The 20,710-nt window shown below is 41.4% G+C and overlaps 1 protein-coding gene across 4 annotated transcripts in view; it reads left to right on the top strand.

Annotated features, from left to right (window-relative positions):
• The window catches only part of TJP2 (tight junction protein 2), a 250,962-nt gene that overhangs the window by 173,963 nt on the left and 56,289 nt on the right, over positions 1-20,710 (top strand). For all 4 annotated transcript variants that reach the window (XM_029612832.1, XM_029612820.1, XM_029612840.1 and 1 more), the window contains exons 8-12: positions 2,890-3,001; positions 6,536-6,690; positions 7,531-7,600; positions 12,398-12,548; positions 20,300-20,408. In XM_029612832.1, the coding sequence (XP_029468692.1) occupies positions 2,890-3,001; positions 6,536-6,690; positions 7,531-7,600; positions 12,398-12,548; positions 20,300-20,408 (597 nt within the window). The remainder of the gene's footprint in view (positions 1-2,889; positions 3,002-6,535; positions 6,691-7,530; positions 7,601-12,397; positions 12,549-20,299; positions 20,409-20,710) is intronic.

The following is a 20,710-nucleotide window of genomic DNA, read 5'->3' as shown; positions in this document are numbered from 1 at the left end:
GAGCATCTGCTCTAGGGTTTGGTTGCTGTAATTCAATTTTCTGCTTGCAGTAGTAGCAGGGAGAGACTTTCCTCACTTGAGCTACCAGGATTATGGGGGGGAATCCCAGCCCTCCTCATGCCATAGGACTCTGCCCGCAAAGCCCCTTACATATGTTCCTTTTCTTTACCTGGCTTACACAGCATTTCTTCCCCTGGCTCAGCCAGATCTTTTTTGTACTTAAGAACATAAGAAATTGCCATGCTGGGTCAGACCAAGGGTCCATCAAGCCCAGCATCCTGTTTCCAAAGGAGGCCAAACCAGGCCACAAGAACCTGGCAAGTACCCAAACACCAAGAAGATCCCATGCTACTGATGCAATTAATAGCAGTGGCTATTCCCTAAGTAAACTTGATTAATAGCCATTAATGGACTTCTCCTCCAAGAACTTATCCAAACCTTTTTTGAACCCAGCTACACTAACTGCACTAACCACATCTTCTGGCAACAAATTCCAGAGCTTTATTGTGCGTTGAGTGAAAGAATTTTCTCTGATTAGTCTTAAATGTGCCACATGCTAACTTCATGGAATGCCCCCTAGTCCTTCTATTATTCGAAAGTGTAAATAACCGATTCACATCTACTCGTTCAAGACCTCTCATGATCTTAAAGACCTCTATCATATCCCCCCTCGGTCGTCTCTTCTCCAAGCTGAACAGCCCTAACCTCTTCAGTCTTTCCTCATAGGGGAGCTGTTCCATCCCTTTTATCATTTTGGTTGCCCTTCTCTGTACCTTCTCCATCGCAACTATATCTTTTTTGAGATGTGGTGACCAGAATTGTACACAGTATTCAAGGTGCGGTCTCACCATGGAGCGATACAGAGGCATTATGACATTTTCCGTTTTATTAACCATTCCCTTCCTAATAATTCCTAACATTCTATTTGCTTTTTTGACTGCTGCAGCACACTGAGCCGACGATTTTAAAGTATTACCCACTATGATGCCTAGATCTTTTTCCTGGGCGGTAGCTCCTAATATGGAACCTAATATTGTGTAACTATAGCATGGGTTATTTTTCCCTATATGCATCACCTTGCACTTTGTGCTAAGCTTTCGCCTGCTTATTACTGCTGCAGGGTCTGTAGATCCCAACTCATTTGTGAATATTTTAAGAACTTTTTTTTAGGCCAATTTTCAAATTGGTTATGGTGACTGCAGGCTATCTTTAGTTTAATTTTCAAAGAGGAGCTCTCGCCACTGAGTTCCCTTTGGAAAATCTCACCGGCAGCTGGCCCAGCAGGGATTGTGTACCCCACATGCTCTTGCAAGTGCAAAGGATGTGCTGAGAATTCAAAATGAAATCCAGATCCCAGTGCTACCCCTTTTCGCACCAGGAAATCCCATTTTTGAAAATTGCCTCCTCCCCAAAAATTATATTTTTGGCCTGACAGGTTTTTTTTTTTGTTCCTTTATGGCTTCTGGCTTAGTTGGAAGTAGCAGATTTTTGAATCTTTCCTGACATTGCTGCTCTTTGCTACAAATTTCCAGCATTGCTTTGCTTCCTATTTTGTGACACTGTCCAGGAAATGTTCACCCTGCCAAGAGCTGCTGCATTATGTAGCTATAATCAGGGGGTGGGATCCTGGATCAGGAGAGGGAGGGAAGGACTGTCACTAACACCCTTCCTTTGGAAGGTCCCTTTGCTTATTCTCTCATCCCCCTACACTTCTTATCACCTCACCTTCACATGCTCCACATCACCTGTAATTCCCTGCCACCCACAACCCTCCCTTACTTTCATCCACATGTCTTCTCCAATCCCCTCACTAACACACACATTGAAACCCTCCTCCCCTTCCCTCCTGTGTGTGCTCATCCAAGCTTCCTTAAAGTAGAGCTTAGCAGCACTACTTCAGTTTTGCAGCAGCTTTAGCTTCCTGTGCAGCCCAGGGCTGGAATGTCATGCTTTGAACTATCGAGGGCTGCCATAGTGGAGCATAGTTCAGCTCGTCGCTTTGGCTCCAGGCTGCACAGGAAGAGGGAGCAGTCTGAGTCATCCCATTGCTGATGCTGTGCTCTACCTTTTAAGGAAGTTTGGATTGGTTCACGAGGGACAAGGTGGAGTAGGAAAGATGTTGAGGCCGCTGCTTAGTGTCCTAGCTCTTGGTCTCCCACTACAGATCCACAAAGAAGGAATTCTGCAGAAAGGGCTGAATTTTGTGGCCCTTCCAATGGCCATGGAATTGCGGGAGGCTAAGACTTTGGTCATAATTAACATAGAGCAGGAAATATTTTTAAAGACTTCCATTGTGTAGCAGCTTTGAACCGTTCCAGCTTTTACTGTCATCTTAATTGGTTAATCCGGAACAATTAGACCAGCCTAAGCTGTATGCCAACACACAAAAAAAACCTCAGGTGTACCTAATTTAACTACCAACTAAATCCTAGAGCAACTTCATTCTTCTGCCATGGGAGTCTTGATATTACATTCCCCAATAGGGCATTTTAGTGCTTCTGCCAAGAAATGGACAGAATTATTTATTCTGTAATATATATATATACGCATTGTGTAGATGCATAGCATTAATGGTAAGCAATTTACTTTATGAACCGAACCCTGCAAGATGTGTTTTGTGTCTGTATAGGGGGAAAACAGGTTTTAAATAATAGAAAAGGGCTTCTATTATATAATGTGGAAGATAAGGAAATTACATTTTAAAAGGCGTTTGTTTGCTAACACTGAGTTTCATAGTTACAGCTGTAGCATACGTACCAAATGCTCCAGGGATTCCTATAGCAGAGTTACATTCCTGCTTCCGTTTGCAGGGGTCTGTAAGATATGAAACATTAGATGGAGGCTTCTGAATTAGTAGTTTAGAGGTTTTGTTTTGTTTTTTTTCCCCAGATATCTCAGACATAGAGTCCAACCGATCAGGCTCACCTCAGGAGGAGAGGAGACTGCATCACTCTGACCTTGATTCTCATTCCTCAAATGAAAAGCTGAAAGAAAAGCTAAGGTGATGTGCTTTTGAGGATTTCTTTCTCTCTTTTTTTTCTTCTTGATTTATATAAAATTTTTCACTACTCCAGAGTTTTGCCCCCTTTAGAGCCTTTCTGGCTGCAGGAAATGGGGGAGATTTTCAATGTTTAAAAAAAATATTGGCAAAGAAACTACTGTTAATCATGTATGTGGTGCTACCAGATTAAGCAGTGCTGTACAATACACATAAGAGACCAAGATAATACTCAACTCTGCGTGATGTACAGAATCTTCCAAGCACAGTGTTCTGAAGGCTATTGCCCCTATACCTTGCAATATTTTTTTTCCCCAGCAGTTGTTTGTTTTATGGAGTGTATTGTGACTTTTACAGTCAGTCAAGTAATAAATCTAGGAGCAAACATTTATCTAACCAAAACCTATCATATAGAACCATGAATTAGTCCCATATGTTTACTCTGAAAAATGGTACAATTTTCACCTATCATGCAGCTTTTATTCAAGGACCTCCATACCTGCTTTCTATGTTTCCCACCCCCCCACAATACACATGGAATAAATGTTATGCCAGTTGCAGCCTTCAAAAAAATTTAAAATACTCTTAGGCCTGTTAAGATTTTTTTTTTTTTTTTTTTTGCAAGGTAGAAACAAATTGATCTGCCTCTTCATCATCATCTTTCCCCTACAGTGCCTAACCCATCTCCAAAAGTGAAATCCTGCATGTCAACCATTGGAACATTGTGGGTCTATCCACCTAACCATAATACTTTTTTTTTTTTTGCTGCGAGTTAAAGCTAGAGCAATACACTTTTTTAATATTTAAGGATGGTAAGGGTTCCTGAACTGTCCTCTAGCAATAACAAAGAACTGCTTTTTGAGATAAGCGTGCCCTGCACCCTCTGGATTGCAAAAGGGCCCTGGTCTCTTACCTGGACAGGACGGCGACTCGCTGCCAGTCCACGCAACCTTTTGTCTCCTTTGACAAGAACAGATTTGGGAGTCGCTGTGTGCAAACAGACCCTAGCCAACTGGTTAGCGGATTGTATTTCATTGTGCTATGCACAGGCGGGGCTGCAACGTGAGGGCCATGTCAAGGCTCATTCTTTGAGTCATGTCAGCTTTGGTGGCTCACTTGCGTGCGGTACCCATACATGAAATCTGTAGGGTGGCGACCTGGAGTTCCCGCCATACCTTCGCCTCTCATTGTTTGGACAAAGATGGATGACGTGACAGTAATTTTGGTCAGTCGGTCCTCCGTAATCTGTTTCAGCCGTAAACCCAGCTCTTCCTACCCTGAGGCCCGTTGTTCTGGTTCAGGCTGTCTCCTGCTGTTGTAACAGCACTGTTTGGTGTGCAAGTTGGCACCGGTTACGTGCTGGCTTTCTTAGGTTTGGGAGCAGCCTGTAGCTACGTATTCACCCATGTGTAAGGACTATCATCCTGTTTGCCCTAGAAGAAAGCAGAGTTGCTTACCTGAAACAGGTATTCTCCTAAGACAGCAGGATGTTAGTCCTCACGAAACCTGCCCGGTATCCCGCAGAATTGGGTTCTTTCGTTTGTTTTATTTTTCACAAATTCTATGTTATAAGACTGAAGAGGGACCCTGCATGGGATAGTGGCATGCTGGGCAAGCTCAGCGTGTCTGTCAAGTTGTTTATTGCATGAGACCCTGATGAGGCTCACAACATTTCTTGCCTATCCCCTTCACCAATAATTTCCCAGTGCTCATTACTACTTGTCTGTCAGAATTGCAGCTAGACTGGTCATTGTAATTTTTTTTTTTTAGCGTGGATTTTTTTCATGTTATGTATCACACAAAATAGAGGCACATGAAAGAATGGAATTAAATATTAAAACCACATTTATTCTCTGAGCTAGTGCAAGGTCTCCACGATGGGTGGCCTCTGAGTTTGGTTTCCCTTCCCAATAGCACCACTAGCAATGTGTTGTTTACCAGGCTTCCACCACTGCTGATATCTGCTCTGCTCCTGAAATATACACTGGACAGTCATGCAGGTTCCTAAAAGTGAGAAGAGAGGAAGCAAGGGAAGTAGTGGTTTTTGGTACAAAAGATAGTGCTAGAAATAGTTGTGTAGGCACTAATATACTTACCTGCAGGAAAGATACATTGGCAACAACAGTGTTTCTGGCATTGTCCCCAGGCTGACTTTTTTTCTTCTGCTCCAACTATCTTTTTAACAGCAAACTCCCTATCTGTCTTTTTTGCTCTGCAGGTTCTTTTGCCTCATGTCTGCTTGTGTTGCTCCTACCTCTTTTTTCTATATGGGGCTCTGGCTTTTTCTCTCCTTCAAACTTCTATTTTTGTCCCATCAGTTTCCTCCACATCATATTGGACTTTCTGCTCGGTCAGAAACCACCTCTGTTGAGTTGTTATGCCAGGGCTCTTCTTTTGGAACTATGCATAGCTTTTTCCTACCATGTTGCAATATCTTCCACCACCTAGCCACAACCATTGTAAAGATGGTCCTCAGCCACAAACCGTGGCTTCTTCCAGAACCTAGTACATAGGCATCCTAAGTCTGGTCAGCATGTGTCAGTAAGCGATAACCGAGACTCCCTTCCCTTAGGGCAAAGATATTCGCAGATGGTCCTAGAGGACTTCAGCAGGGGCAAGTTTTCAGAATCTGCCTAATTAATTTATATATGAGTGATTTGTATTCACACTTCTTCAGCTGTATGCAAATTTCTCATCCATATTCATTAGGGGTAGGGGTATGTGGCCAAAAAAAAAAAATTTTTTTCCTTCATTTTTCCATCCTTTTTTTGTTTGTTTTTAGTGTGCACTGAAAGCGAAATGATAAAAAAAATGCTGTGCATCCCTAATTAGGAATATCCTGTAAATCCATCCTCTTTAGAGGCCTTGAGAACCATCAGTGAACACTGCTTCCCCAGGGGTAGTGAATATTACCTTCACAGCATCCCCAGCTCTGGCTGACCAGACAGCAAATGCCAAACCTGGGGATTGAGTGTTGGTCTTTAGCATAGTGCACAGGACTGCTGCCGAGATACCAACTGAAACTCCTCCAACCGTATTGTTGCAACATTTGTAAAATGTTAAAGTGGGGAAAGTTCCCTCTCTTCTATATTTCTACTTTAGCTCTGCATTGAGTGAGAGAAAAGGGGATAGAGCACGGGTGCAGCATTGCATGCAGAAGAAGACACCGCCTCTTTCATGGAGCTTTTCTCATGAGTTCACAATCTTTGAGCCTTTGGAATAACACAAAATATTTATAGGAAAGGTAATAGATGCATGGAACAGCATCTTAGGGGGGAGGTGCTGGAGGCCAAAACAGTAACAGAATTAAAATAACTAAATAGCCAGGGGTTAGCATAGTGAATCCTTACAAAGGAAGATGTGAGGGTAAAGCCTGAGATTGGGCAGGCTCTGCGTTATTGTATCGGGAATGGGCTTACTGGAGGGACCTTGCATTCTTCATTTGCCTTTATTTTTATGTATTAAGTGGTAGTGTTAGGAAACTAACATACTGTTTTTGTGTGTTTTGTTTTTTCCTTTTTTCCTCTTGCATTTTAGCACAAAAGAGGACCCGCCAAATAGACTGGCCAGGATGGGAGCCATGCCCACTCCTTTCAAAGTCATGACTGCGGAGGACGCTGCTACTCCCATTGCTGTAGTCGCTGAGATTACAGAGATGAGCAGGGATCAGAAGCATGTCGATGACTCAGCAGGTTGATCTCTGAGAATCTTTGTGTCTGACCTTGCCTGCAAGGACAGACTACACTGATGTGCTTTTTCCTTCCCTCCCACACCCCCAATTCCCTTATATTGATAGTTTGCCAGGTAAATGCAATGTTTCGTAGCAAAACTGTCACCACAGCAACTTCAACCGAGTTAGTCAAAATGACCGGGGAAAGTGGAAACTGATTCCCCTTTTGTAGAGATTTCTGCTGGGAGAAAAACTGCATTTCAGCAATCTCTCTGCTTTTGCTAACTGTTCTGTTGTGGACAGGAAATACTTAAACTTAGAGATTTATATAAGGCTCTTAATTTTCAGTTTGTTTATTTTGTTTTTCCTGGGAATTTATCACTATTTCTTTATAATCTGTGCAAAAATTCAGTTTGGTTTCTCTGTGTAAATATCACATCCGTGTGTGTTTTGGGGGACAGAAGGATGAAACATTGCTCAGCCTCTTCTCCTGTGCTGGTGGGGATTAGGGCCTGTGGTGGACCAGGGAGAATGGCTGAATTACTCTGTGCTAGGGGGTGGGGGGGGAGCGCTAGCCTGGGCCGGCCATAAATTCTATGGGACCAAAACAAATCTTTGAGTGTTACAAAATTAGAGTGAAAATCAGTGGGGTGGGGTGGGGAGGGGAAATGGTTCATCTATAACCTGGAATTTTTCAGTAAACATCTGTTAAAACTGAAAATGAAGGGCCCTAATTTTATTTTACAAGGCCGATGTTGCCTATTTTGGTTAAGTATTATAGATTTTTGGAAGTTAACAGCCATAATTTTGCAAACTATTTTGCAGCATCTTTTTCTCCTCTCCTCCCTTTTTTGATGTGCAGGTTATCAGCCACCAAAAGCAGTCCCAAAAAAATTTCTTCGCCCTAGCCCTGAAGATGAAGAAATATATGGGTAGGTGTGCGAGAGAGTGCATTTGATTTTAAGCTGCATGTCGACTCATCTGTTCTGTTTGTATGTTCAGGAATGGAGACTGGGTGAGGAGCGGGTGCTACTATCTTACAGCTTTCGCCTGCCAGGGGATGTTAGTGTGTGGTTTGAGCACATAGATTAACAGTAGTAGCAGGCATATATGGCTGGCTCAATAGCGGTCTGATCGCTGCCCAGCCTTTGTGTCCCTAAAAGTGTACACCCTGGAAGAAGCGTGTGCACTGACTATGCATGCGTTCGTCTGCTGGGGAAAGTACACGCATGATGCATGCACGCTCAGCCACTGAAGAAAAAGAGCATGTGTGAGAAGGGAGAAGTTTACACAACCCAGAGACTAATGATCAGAATGCACGTGTAAATATTTTGTATCCATGTGAAATGTGCCAAAAATTACCATCTTTGCATAACAATAAAAACAAAGATTTTGTCTTCTATTAAGACTTCTGAGGGACAATATTTGAAGGCATGCTGAAAGTAGACCCTAAGGAAATGAAATTGATCATTACATGTCTTGAAAGGCAGTACAAATAATGTTTTTTGGAGTGAGACCAGCGCACAAATGAGAGAGTGCTTGGCCCCTGGAAAAGAGAATCACCTGCTGGATAGATGAGTTTTGTATGCTTGATGGAAAATCTTAGCTCAGTCAGGAATGAGATTTTTGGAGTGTATGATAACTTGGGATAAGTAAGTTTAAAAAAGAAAGTTATATAGGTGATGTGCCTAAGGCTATTAGAAAAAGATGTGATGACAGTATATGAATATGAAAGATTTATAGAAGGTTGGGTATCTAACACCCTTTTTTTTTTCTCGATTTTTTTATTTTTCTTCCTTTTTCTTATATGAAAATCTTAAGAAAAAGAACATAATTGGGAACATAAGGGATTTTTGGGAATGTCTGTGTAGCACCTCGAATTTGCCCAGTAATTTACAGTGGCGGATGGAAGTAGCAAAAATGGGTGTTGAATGCATTCACAATAAAAAAAAAAAAAAAAAAAAAATATTTTAAAAAGCTTATGTTCCACATTTTCCTATAAAATCATCCAGTGTGAATTACGAAATAAAACATACATATCGATACTAAAACACAGAATAACAAAAACAAATACAATGCAACCATAATAAATAGGGATGTGAATCGTTTTTTGACGATTTAAAAAAATCATCAGATATTTTTTAAATTGTCAAAAATTGTTAGTCGCCATACAATAGAAATTCCCCCGATTTTATCGTGAAAAATCGTAAATCGAGGGAGGGCGGGAAAACCGGCACACCAAAACAACCCCTAAACCCACCCCGACCCTTTAAAACAAATCCCCCACCCTCCGAACACCCCCCAAAATGTTTTAAATTACCTGGTGGTCCAGTGGGGGGGGTCCCGGCGTGATCTCCTGCTCTCGGGCCATCGGCGCCATTTTGGCTGCCTCTAATATAAATGGTCCGATTAAAAAAAAAACAAAACAAAAAACACCCCACCCCGACCCTTTAAAATTACCCCCTTAGCCTCCCCCACTCTCCTGACCCCCCCAAACGTTTTACACATACCTGGTGGTCCAGGGGGGCTGCAGGAAGCGATCTCCCGTTCCCACGCTATCAGCTGCGCTAAAAAAAATGGCGCCGATGGCCCTTTGCCCTTACCATGTGACAGGGCAAAGGTAGCGCCGGCACCATTTTGAATATTGGCAATACGGCCCGCATGCATGAGATCGCTCCCGGACCCCCAGGAACTTTTAGCCAGCTTGGGGGAGCCTCCTGACCCCCACAAGACTTGCCAAAAGTCCAGCGGGGGTCCGGGAGGGTGTTACTTGGAATTGCTCTGTAAGGCAAAACTGTCTTTAGTTATTGCTATACATGAGTGTTTAGGGCCTCCTTTTCAAAGACCACTGGCCTTTCATCTGAAAAAAAAAATATCTAGCTCCTCCATTTGCACAACTTAATTGGTCACCCAGTAACAAGGTCTTATACAAGATTTATCTCACTCCTGCTCTGATGAGCAAAATTTGGCCTGATGCCCTAAAAACATGTATGCTAGAACTGCACTCACTTGCAGACTTTTTGGTTTAGGGCTAATGAGATAATTGCCAATACCAAGCTTGCTATGGAATATTCTTTAGTCAATCTATAGGCATTAGCGGTAGGTGAACAAGTGTATGTACGGACCGTTGGTGATCACAAACGCTATTACACAATACCAACTCCAATCCCCAGAGTATATAATATAATATATGACGCATAAACCACACTCATTCAAAATTAGAACTTTGAAAGAATGACCATCATAATAGGCATCATCGTTTAGCTTAACACTTCAAGACTCAGCCTTATATATAATCATTGGTCACAAAAGTTCAATATTTTTCTTTGCAACACTTCAATAGAGATATGTTCTGCTAGAACTTCATATGTTTCTTGTTATATTTACATGAAAGTACTTATCTTTTCTCAGTGCAATTATTTAAAGTTGCCAACACCCTTCTTATTGTTCCAACACCCTTCTTATTGTTCCAACACCCTTCTTATTGTTCCAACACTTGCGATGGTCAGTTGAAGCAACAATCTAAATTCATTGATATCCGATACACGACATAGGACCATGTTTCGGACTGCTGTCTTTTTTTCAAGGGCTTTTCAGCTGCGTCAAACAAGCACAATATCAACGCTATTTAGAATCTTTACTCAAACTCTGGATCAAAAATCCCAAGTCAATGGTTAAAACAGGGCACCCAGCACTACTTACTATTAGTTGCTGTCATGCATAATGGGATTCAGCGTTTTCTTATGGTATGTTTCCGGCAATCCCCAGAACTGGCTTAAATACTCCTAGAGTAATATACGTCGGTACCCACGTCAGCAAGCTCCTCCCCCAAAATTTAGATGAGGGAATTCCACTCAATAGCGGCATTTAATCCTTCTGGAGATACTGTGTTGCGTTTGAAAATCCACTGTTGCTCTTTATAATTTAAAAGACCGTTCGGATCACCTCCTCGTGGGTTGGCATATACTTGTTCTAAGATTCTCCATTATAAATCATCAAAGGAGTGTTGAAATTCCATGCAATGTATGACCATCGGAGCTTGGATCTTGCCTCTGATAGAACATCGCAGCTGTATTACCAATCTAGTATGAATCATCCGTTTAGTTCTTCCAACATAATATAATTTGCAAGGGCAAATTATCAAATAAACCACATATGATGATGAACAATCTGTATACTCATAGGCTGTATGTTGAATACCTCATGTATCAATCCAATATGCTCCTGTTAGGGCTTGATTACACAGAGAACAATGTTGACAAGTCCAATGTCCTCATGGTTGAGTATTCTCAAAGATCGCTGGTGGTTTTAAAAACGAGTGCACAAGCAAATCGCCAATATTTCTTCCCCGACTGTATGCTATGATAGGCTTTTCTGCAAACACTTTGTGCGCTTTCAAAACTGGCCCATGTCGTATAATCAATGATCCAATCATCATAGCTTTATCAGAAAAAGGCACAGTGCACACTATTGGAGGATGGGTATCTCCCGATGATTTTTCTAACAATAGCTACTGGCGTTCGGCATTGGAAGCAGCTGAAAAGCCCTTGAAAAAGGATAGCAGTCCGAAACTGTGTCCTGTGTCGGGTATCTGATATCATCAATGTTTTTAGATTGTTGCTTCAAATGACCATTGCAGGTGCTGGAAAAATAAGAAGGGTGTTTGGAACAATAAAAAGGGTGTTGGCAACTTTAAATAATTGCACTGAGAAAAGATAAGTACTTTCATGTAAATATAACAAGAAACATATGAAGTTCTAGCAGAACATAACTCTATTGAAGTGTTGCAAAGAAAAATACTTGAAAAATATTGAACTTTTGTGACCAATGATTAAATATAAGGCTGAGTCTTGAAGTGTTAAACTAAACGATGAAGCCTATTATGATGGCCATTCTTTCAAAGTTCTAATTTTGAATGAGTGTGGTTTATGCGTCATATATTATATTATATACTCTGGGGATTGGAGTTGGTATTGTGTAATATTCTTTAGTCAAACATGTTTTTTGGGAGAGAAGAGGCAAGCTGGGCCCTCATGTGTTTCTGGGAACAAACTCGCACATTTTTCTGAGATTGGCAGCCAAGCTCACTGTTGCATCTAGATGAAAGGGTTTGACCACTTAAACTTTCCAACTGGAATTCAAAGATTTGAAAAATATTAAGAGTTGCAACACTTTGAAAGATCCTATTGTTTTAAGAAATATGGTCTGATTTCCTCTTATGTTGGAAGCAACTCAGAAAACTGAAATAGGTTTGTTTTTTTTTTGTGTTTTGTTTTTTTTTTTTGTTTTGGGTTTTTTTTTTGTTTTTTTTTAAATAGTCCTATAACAAAGCTTAAGCCTTTGAAAGTGAAAGTTGTTTAGTTTTGAACAGATTTTTTCTCCTTTCCGTATTCAAATGAGCAGCTTAGTCTTGACACCTATTGCAACTTTGAAGCACACCTTGCATGAATCTGTAATATTTTTTCTTTTTTTTTTGTAGTTTAATTTTGTTATATCTTTAACAATTCGTGTTTTATGTTAAGTTAGCTATTCTTTACGGTTACCTTCCAAAATCAGTAAACATTTTTTGAAAAAAATGGCAAATTGTGTATGATGCAAAGCATGCTGAATAATACAATTTTGAACTTTTTGTAAATTCATATTGAAGTAGTGGTCTGTGTCCTGCATTTAGACTGTTAATATCATCATGCCCCTCTTATGTTTTATGTATCTGCCTACATACACTCTAGTCCCAGTACAAAGATGGTGAGATTCAGGAAAGGGGACAGTGTTGGCATGCGTTTGGCTGGTGGAAACGACGTGGGAATATTCATTGCTGGTGTTCAGGAGGGAAGTGCAGCTGAGCAGGAGGGGCTGCAGGAAGGAGACCAGCTGCTTAAGGTAACATGAAATAAATTAGTTTTCATCTGTATCACCCATTTACTGCCCATCTGCCAGATGTTCTGTGAACCCAACTTCATTCTTTGAGCACCTGTATACCGTCAACTCTAGGCATACATTGGGATGCTGTTCTTTAAAAGTGCGTGTTAGCACAATGAATAGTATTGCTAAAATGCTCAGCAGTGGCCACACAGCTATCTTTAAGTTAGGGTGAGTTAGGCCAACTCGATGGCAGTGCTGTGCATTGCCATGTAGAGGATCTGGGTTTGATTCCTTGGTCAGGATTCTGTTCCTTGTGCAAGCTAGCGATCCTGTACTGGCAGCATCAACAGTCCTTTTGGGGGAGGGAGTCTCATCCATCACTTGAAGTTGACACTTAGGGGCCAGACTCCGATTCTGGAGAGAGCCCTGGTTTGTGGTCCCTTGGCTTGAAGACTATCTCTGCTATGGCTGGGCCGAGTTGAGGAGAGTGAGCGGGGAACCCTAAGTAGTTGGGAATGAAGACTCATGACACCATAGCCCAATAGATTGGTTCTGACTGAGCTGGAAGCACAGAGGAGGAGGAAACTGCCAAGCCCAAAAAAAAGGTGGGTTTTCTGTACGCTTGTCTAGATAGGTGGTTCTCTGTGGTCCTGGCCTACACCCTATCCAGTGTGGTTTTTGGGATATCCACAATGAATATGTATATGAGAGATTTGCATGCACTGGAGGCTTGAGAAACACTGGTCAACAAGCAGGGCTGAATTAACCATGACACGTGGGTGACGTTATCCGATGGCACTGAGCAGACCCATCTCTCTAGCTCAATAAAGATTTTTCTCTGGAGTGTGTGCGGAAGTTTCCGCATGCACATGCTTTTTTTTTTTTTTGTCTGAGCTTCTCCATGACATGTATTTATTTATTTATTTTTTAACTTTTCTATACCAATGCTCCTGTATAGGATACATATCGCACCGGTTTACATGGAACTAAAACTGTCGCCGAATGGCGTAGACAATGAACATAGGAACCATGAACGTGCGGGGACAATAAACAGAAATGTGAAAACTTTAGCAACATAAGAGAGTAACATAAAAGAGCAAACATGTACCCTCTCTTTACTACTTTTGCCTTTTTCAATTGAAGTTTTTCTTCAGCTAACTCTTATTTCAAGTTGTCATGCTGCCTCAGCAGCCCCTCAATAGCACTTTTCAGTGGTACAGTTAAAAAAAAAAAAAAAAATTAAAATCGTGATGTCTGGCTCCAAGAGGACCACCTTCAATAGTTGTGACTTGTGTGACTACAAGATGTTAATCATCATCAGTAACAATGTCAGTTACACATGCCTAGGTCCTGATCACAACTTGGCTAACTGTTATGACTGTGGTTGAATGTCGCCAAGATCCCAGAAAAACAGGGCCCAGAAGATAGAGGAACTTTGCAGGTTGGTGAAAAGTTGGGCCCAATCCGCCTGTCAGAAGGGCGGCCTTTTTGAGCTCCCTGCAATTGATGAGTCTAGCTAAAGCTCCTCAAACAGTTCCCTTTACTATAGTACTGGGTCCAGAACTGCCATAATTCAGGGGTCAAGCAAGATATGGAAGCATCAAATGCAGGAGCCAGCAAACTCCTCAATCACCCATGGACTTGCATCCCTCTCCTTGTAGGGCTTGTATTTGCAAAAGAAAAAATGCCATTCGTCTGATCCAGTGTTGCAGTTGGCACCCCTGAAACAGGATTTGGTGCCAGAGCATGTATCATCGATTATACTGGGCACCGGCCCCCTTTGCCGTCAGTGTACTCGACATATGTAATGTAAGAACAAGTTTTAGGGGATTGAGAGTAGATTCCTTGCAATTAATATTGGCCTATGGGCTTAATTTGGAGACTCCGTATCTGTTATGATCCATTGTACCTCTGGTCTCTACACAACCACTGGTGCAATTAACTCTTTGGGAGCTTCTCCCTGGAGAGCTTGGTGTGAGCATTTCAGGATACTGACTTTATACTAATTTCAGAGGAGAATATATCTTCCCCCGACTCCAGGTCAAAGGACACAACAGTCCATAGAGCAAGTGGCTAAATTGATGAAGACTTTCTTTACCTTGTTGGCAGCCAGTGACAAAGAGGGCCCCCTTCAACCTCTTCTGTCCATAATGTCATGTTTGTTCCCTCAAGGGGGAGTCCATCTCCATGCTTCAGGAACTTCTGTCCGAGATCCCAGTGGTGGGAACTAGCCTGCACCAGTCATCTCTCTTCGGAAGAATCTAACCAGTCCAAGGAGGGAGCACAGGATGCCACCATCTGGAGTATTCCCGGGAATATTCCCCTCTGAGGCAAGAGAGGACCCTGCCCCAATTGCCATTATCTTCATCAGAATTATGGTTAGTGTCCCTCCATATCTCTGTTCAGAGGAAGAATCTATGGGGATCTCCTCAGACCTCTAACCTGACTTACTAGAGTATTCTTCTCCATCAGAAGTTCTCGCTTAAAAAAAATACAATTTTTGCTGGCTTTTTCATAGATATTCAGGAGTCCTCTATAGATGAAAACACGTTGCTGGGAAAGCTTTGAATGTCTCTCAAACAGAAATAGCCCAGGCAGTTGGCATCTTAAGTAGCTCTTCATGCAGTACAGTAACACTGAACATGTGCAGCAATTTTGCTGATTTTCTAAATTGGTAAATTTCTCCCTTGAGGAACCTTTTCTTCCAAATCAGCTGAAAAAGGCTAGAGTAGCACTGATTGTTTAAAAAAAAAAATCAAAATCTTATTTTGAATGACCCATTAAATTATTGCTCTTTCATCTTTATTTTTCCTGTCAAAGATAATTGAGAAGTCCGTTTCAACAGTTAAAACTATTTTTGGAATGATCATGACATCCTTGACACCTACCAGCTTGGGTTTTGCCCCAGTCATAGTAGTGAGACTCTTCTCACAGCTCTGGATTTATTCAGACGCAGTTTTGAGATGTCCATCAGTTACATTTGAGTACTGTTGAACATATCTGAAGCATTCAATACAGGAAATCACCCGCTATTATTGTCCTGTCTGAAAGGGTATAGGTATTGACAGTTGTGTCCTGAAATGGTCTGAATTCTTTTTAAACTTCTGCGTTTATCAAGTAAAATCTGACGATCTGACATCAGAATGATGGGGGTTCCTCAAGGGCCGGTATTATCTGCCCTTCTATTTAACGTTCCTGGATGGAAAAGAAATAACCCCTGAAGAAGCTATATATAGCGAAACAAGGGTCCTTGTCATAAAATAGTGGGTTGTGACAATATCAATATATGATAAAATAGTGTGGTTTGGAATATCTTAATATATGAAAACAATGTATGCAAAAAATCTTGGTTAAGGAAGTGATATTTGTATTAAGGGGAGGGTATTAATTTTAATTTTGCCCTGTGAAGGGCTTAGATGTATGTGGATGGATGAATGTGAAGGATGAATGTGAGATATCTTAGGGGATGTTAATATAAGTGCAATAGGGGAGGATATGCACAATGAGGGTGTCTTCATGAATTAAACTTTTATACATGTATATGTAATGAAATGTTATTGTTGCCATTAAATTCATTGATGTAATAGTATTTGAATAATTTATTAAAGGATTGTAAATGTGATAAATGTCATAATAATCAATATTGTTTAATATACTACCCTTGTGTGTTGATATTGGATTAATTAGTATGGGGTGGATTAGAGTCTCGAGTGCGTATTACCATATGAGGCTGTTTGAGTGCCAGAGGTTGCAGAATATGCGAGAGGTTGAGGGGTTTCTATGCACAGAAATTAGCAGGTATATATTATTTATCAGTACTGAAAGCTGCTTCAGCCAGCCAGGTTTCAACATACTTCTGAAAGAAAATAGGTCTCTTACAATTTTGATGTGACTTGGGACCGATCCTGCAAAGGTCCTTTTCCTTGTAGTGTTGAGGCATAAGTCTCTGGGGGATGGTTCTACTAGATTGATTTGTGTCGGAGAGCATAGAGAGTGGGTTGGCATATAATACAGTTAAAGATCTGCTCAGGTTGGAGCTAGGACTTTGAGTTTTTGAAGGCAAGAGTTAGTAGTTTGAATTTGGTAGGCTAGTGTGTTGTGAGCCAGGGAAAGGTCTTAAGGATGTGGTCAGATTTTGTTTGCAGTCATTGTTAGGCAGGGTGAGGTGTTTTGAATCAGTTGTAGGCAGTGTTTGAGGGCACTGAATTCTGGTGTAGAGAGAATTGCAATAGTCAAGGTGTGAGATTACCTATGGCTTAAAGTGTAAGCAAGCTGCTTTGGTCACTACTTTGATCTGAGACTTGATGCTCAGTTGGGAATCTTCATCCATTCTTTGGTATCAAAAGTCATGGAAGGTTTGTGGCATGAGACCTCCAGTTGCTAAACCACCAGTATCATAGGATCTTAATGTCATCATAGCACAACTGGTGAGTCAGTTTCCTTAAAGTTTCTTATCTGGAAAGTAATAATATTCCTAGTCACCATCACTTTGGCTAAAAGAGTTTGCGAGCTACAAGCTTTAGCTCATTACTCATGTATCTACGGTTTCTGCACAACAGGGAAGTGCTCCATACTTATCCTAAGTTTCTGCCAAAAATGGTTTCAGCATTTCATTTGAATCAGTTATTTTGCCCATATTTTTTTCTGAGACCTCATGCACATAAGGGAGAGAAGACCCTCCATTCATTGGGCTGTAAAAGGGTCTTGACCTGTTATCCAAAGAAAACTCAATCACATCCTTGGGCTCTTCAGCTTTTCATCTCCTATGATCTTAATAGACTAAAAGTAGCTGTTGCCAAACTAGCAGACTGTATCACATATTAATATGCTCTAGCTCAGCAGTTCTCAACTGGTGTGTCATCAAGCACACGCAGGTGTGTTGCCACACTTCCTGGTTCCCCACTAACCCAGCTGCTCCCCCTACCCGAGCGAAATAGGTCTTCTGCCCGGGCTTAAAACGCTGATAGCCTGGGCAGGACAGCTGGAGTCAGAGGCACCGGTGACCCAGAAGAGGAAGTAGTGAGCAGCAGGTGCATGCGTGGGAAGAAGAGACCATGCTAGTGCGGGCAGCATTCTCCCAAAGAAGAGAAGAGAGGCGTGGCCTGAAGAATGAGCAGCATGGCTCGGAGAAAAACGAGGAACATCGTCAACCCTGCAGCTGATGGGACTCCTTTCTCCGTGAGGGCTGAAAGTGGAGGAGGCTGCTGCTGTTGCTAGTTTGGGGCGGGGGGTGAATGAATGAGAAGCATATGAGTTTGAGATCCTCTGTGTGTGTGTGTGAGTGAGACAGCATGTATGTGAATGATTGAGATCCTGTGTGTGTGAACGAGAGTCTGTGTGTGTGAGAGAGCATGAATGGAAGTGTATGTCTGAGAACCTGTATGTAAGTTTGTGATTGAAAACCTGTTTGTGTGAAAGAGTATGCATGTGTGATTGAGATCCTTTGTGTGTGAGAGAGATCATGTGTAGGTATGATTAAGAGCCTGTGTGTCAAGTAAGAGAAGAGAGCATGTCTGTGTGTGATTGAGAGCTGGTTTAGGTGAGAGAGCATGTGAGTATGTGATTGAGATCCTGTGTGTAAATGAGAGAAAGAATGTTTGTAAGCATGTGAATGATAGTCTGTGTGTGAGAGAAAAAGACAGCATGTATGTGTGTGATTGAAAGCCTGTGAAAAGTTAGACAGCATGTGTGTAAATGTGTAATTAAGAACCTATATAAGTGAGAGAGAAAAAGCATGTGTATATGTGAGCGATTGAGAGCCAGTGTGTGAGAGAGAGAGGAGAAATTTGCAAGCAAACCACCCCTCTTCCTCCTAATTCAAAACAATCTCAGTGCACCTGGATATCAAATGTTCCCAGGTATGCAGAGCAAAACATTTTTTGTATCCTTATTATTTTTATTATTGCGCCTTTGTGTCTGCTATTTTGAAATATTTTATTGGTATCTAGAAATTTTTGATATGAGTTTTTAATTATTGGATATTCCATTCATCAGCTGTTTCAAAATCTGTTCTTTTTGTTAGTATGATTTTGCTGCTTTTGATTTTATATTTCTTGATTTGTTTTATAAGGACTGGTGATGTTTCTCTTTTTCCTTTGTTACACTGCTTACAGAGATCCTGGCTTGTTTCAGTTTCCAATCCAGTTTCTGTCTGCATGCTTCTGGTCTCTTTATTCTTTGTTAGGTGAGGGTCAGCACATGTGATTCAGGTGAGGTTCTCTGCTGGCATGTAGTTTCTGTGTAGGGCTTTATAGTAGCCTGGCTTGTTCTGTTTTCCTAATAGGAGTTGTATTGGTGTCTTAAGGCCTGGTGTAATATTTTCAGTGTTGCCTTCTCTTAGGTAAGGTGTTTATTGTTTCAGTACTGGAAATTGGTGCTGTTTTGGTGTGGGATGTTTACTATTTATGCAATTTCTGTTCAGACCGAATGCATATCTTTCCCTTGTGATATTCTTAACAATAAAAATAATACTGGGCCTTTATTTTTTATTTCCACCGTGAATTGTAATGAGCAGTGTCTCACATGTGTGAGCGTGGTCTGTCAGGTGTGTCATGAAGGGAAAAAGGTTGAGAACCACTGCTGTAGCTGGCCTCCAGATCCCAGATTCTGTCAAGGCTCATCAAGTAAGATCCCTGACTACCTCAGTGGCCCCCCCCATAATTGACATCTCCATTGAAGACATGTGCAAAGCTGAAACCTGATTGTTGGCTCACACTTTCATGTCCCATTACTGCCTAAACAATCTCTCTCTCTCTCTCTCTCTCTGGAAGCGACAGCATCTTTGGACAACCAATTTTGCATATCCTCTTCACCCAGTACTTTCCTCTCCCTGGGCTTGGGGGAAGGGGGGTCCCCGGGTTGTTTTTTCAGTAAATGCTTTGCTTGCAGCCTTCAGCTTGGGTCTCAGCATGTGTCATGGCTAATTCAATCCTGCTTGCTAACAGAGAAAGTGAGTTTGCTTATCATAAACAGGGTGCTTTGTAGACAGCAGGATACATTAGCCAAGCTTAGTACCCACCCACCTCCCTGAGGAGTCAACCTACTAAGCTAAATCTAAGCTCTACAATCTACTGTGGTGCTCACAAGGCTGTGTGTGCATGTGGGAACTCCCATGCAACTAGAGAGATGAGTCTGTTTGCAGTCTGATGACATCACCTATGTGTCATGGCTCTTTCATCCTGTTGTCTATGGAGAACCCCATTTTATGGTATACAAACTTGCTTTACTTTCCTGACCTAAACCCTATTGGATGCAGTTAATAGACTTTTGCTCTGTAAGGACCCAATGAAAAAAGCCTGGAAATACCCAGAGAATACAAAATTGGCCTCCAAAAGTATCTGGCATACAATTGAGTAACATCCCAAAGATTTTGGTACTATCCCTGTGTTCTCTCTTCCTCTGTATATTTTAAAGCAGGGCTTTTCAAACATGTCCTTAAGATATCCCAGCCAATCATGTTTTCAGGATATGCAGAATGAATATATAGGATAAATTTGCATATGTTTTGTCTTCAGTGCATGTGGATTTGTCATGCATATTCATTGTGAATATCCTGAAAATCCAACTGGCTGGAAGTGGAGAGGATTCATAGGACAGGTTTGAGTGTTGTAAAGGAAGAAGAAATCTTAACTTGGTTGGGAGGGGCAGAGATTATTTCAATAATACAGTGTATTTAATACATGTAAATGTAGTAATTCAAATTTGATTTTAAACACCAGGTCCTTAATCAAGAGCTTTTTACATATGAATGTTTCATGCCTTTGTTTTAGGTGAACATCCAGGACTTCAGGTGCATTGTTCGTGAGGATGCGGTCCTCTTCCTGCTCGAAATCCCCAAAGGAGATGATGTCACCATTCTAACTCAGAGCAAATATGATGGTATGTACAAGAAGCGCCCATGAGTAAAAGATTATTTACTGAGAACCCTTAGCTGTTATGAATTTGTGTTACTGTACTGCATTTCTGCAAACAGCATTTAAAACTGAAACAGAAAAAAAAAATCCATGCAGCACCAAGGTGGAAATGATTTAACCCCTTCACTCTGCACAGGGATGCATAGTTTGTAATTTTTAGGTTTTCAGAATGACCCAGAGTCGTCACCATCTGAAAATTGTTTTGGCTTGAGTGAAATTTTCATGTCTGTTCGTTTCCCATTGGACAGGCCTTCCTCCTTCACATCT

Source organism: Rhinatrema bivittatum, chromosome 1 (assembly GCF_901001135.1).
Source record: "Rhinatrema bivittatum chromosome 1, aRhiBiv1.1, whole genome shotgun sequence".
NCBI lineage: Eukaryota > Metazoa > Chordata > Amphibia > Gymnophiona > Rhinatrematidae > Rhinatrema > Rhinatrema bivittatum.
The sequence above is the reverse complement of the archived record's forward strand: the minus strand, read 5'-3'. Positions and strand labels throughout refer to the sequence as shown.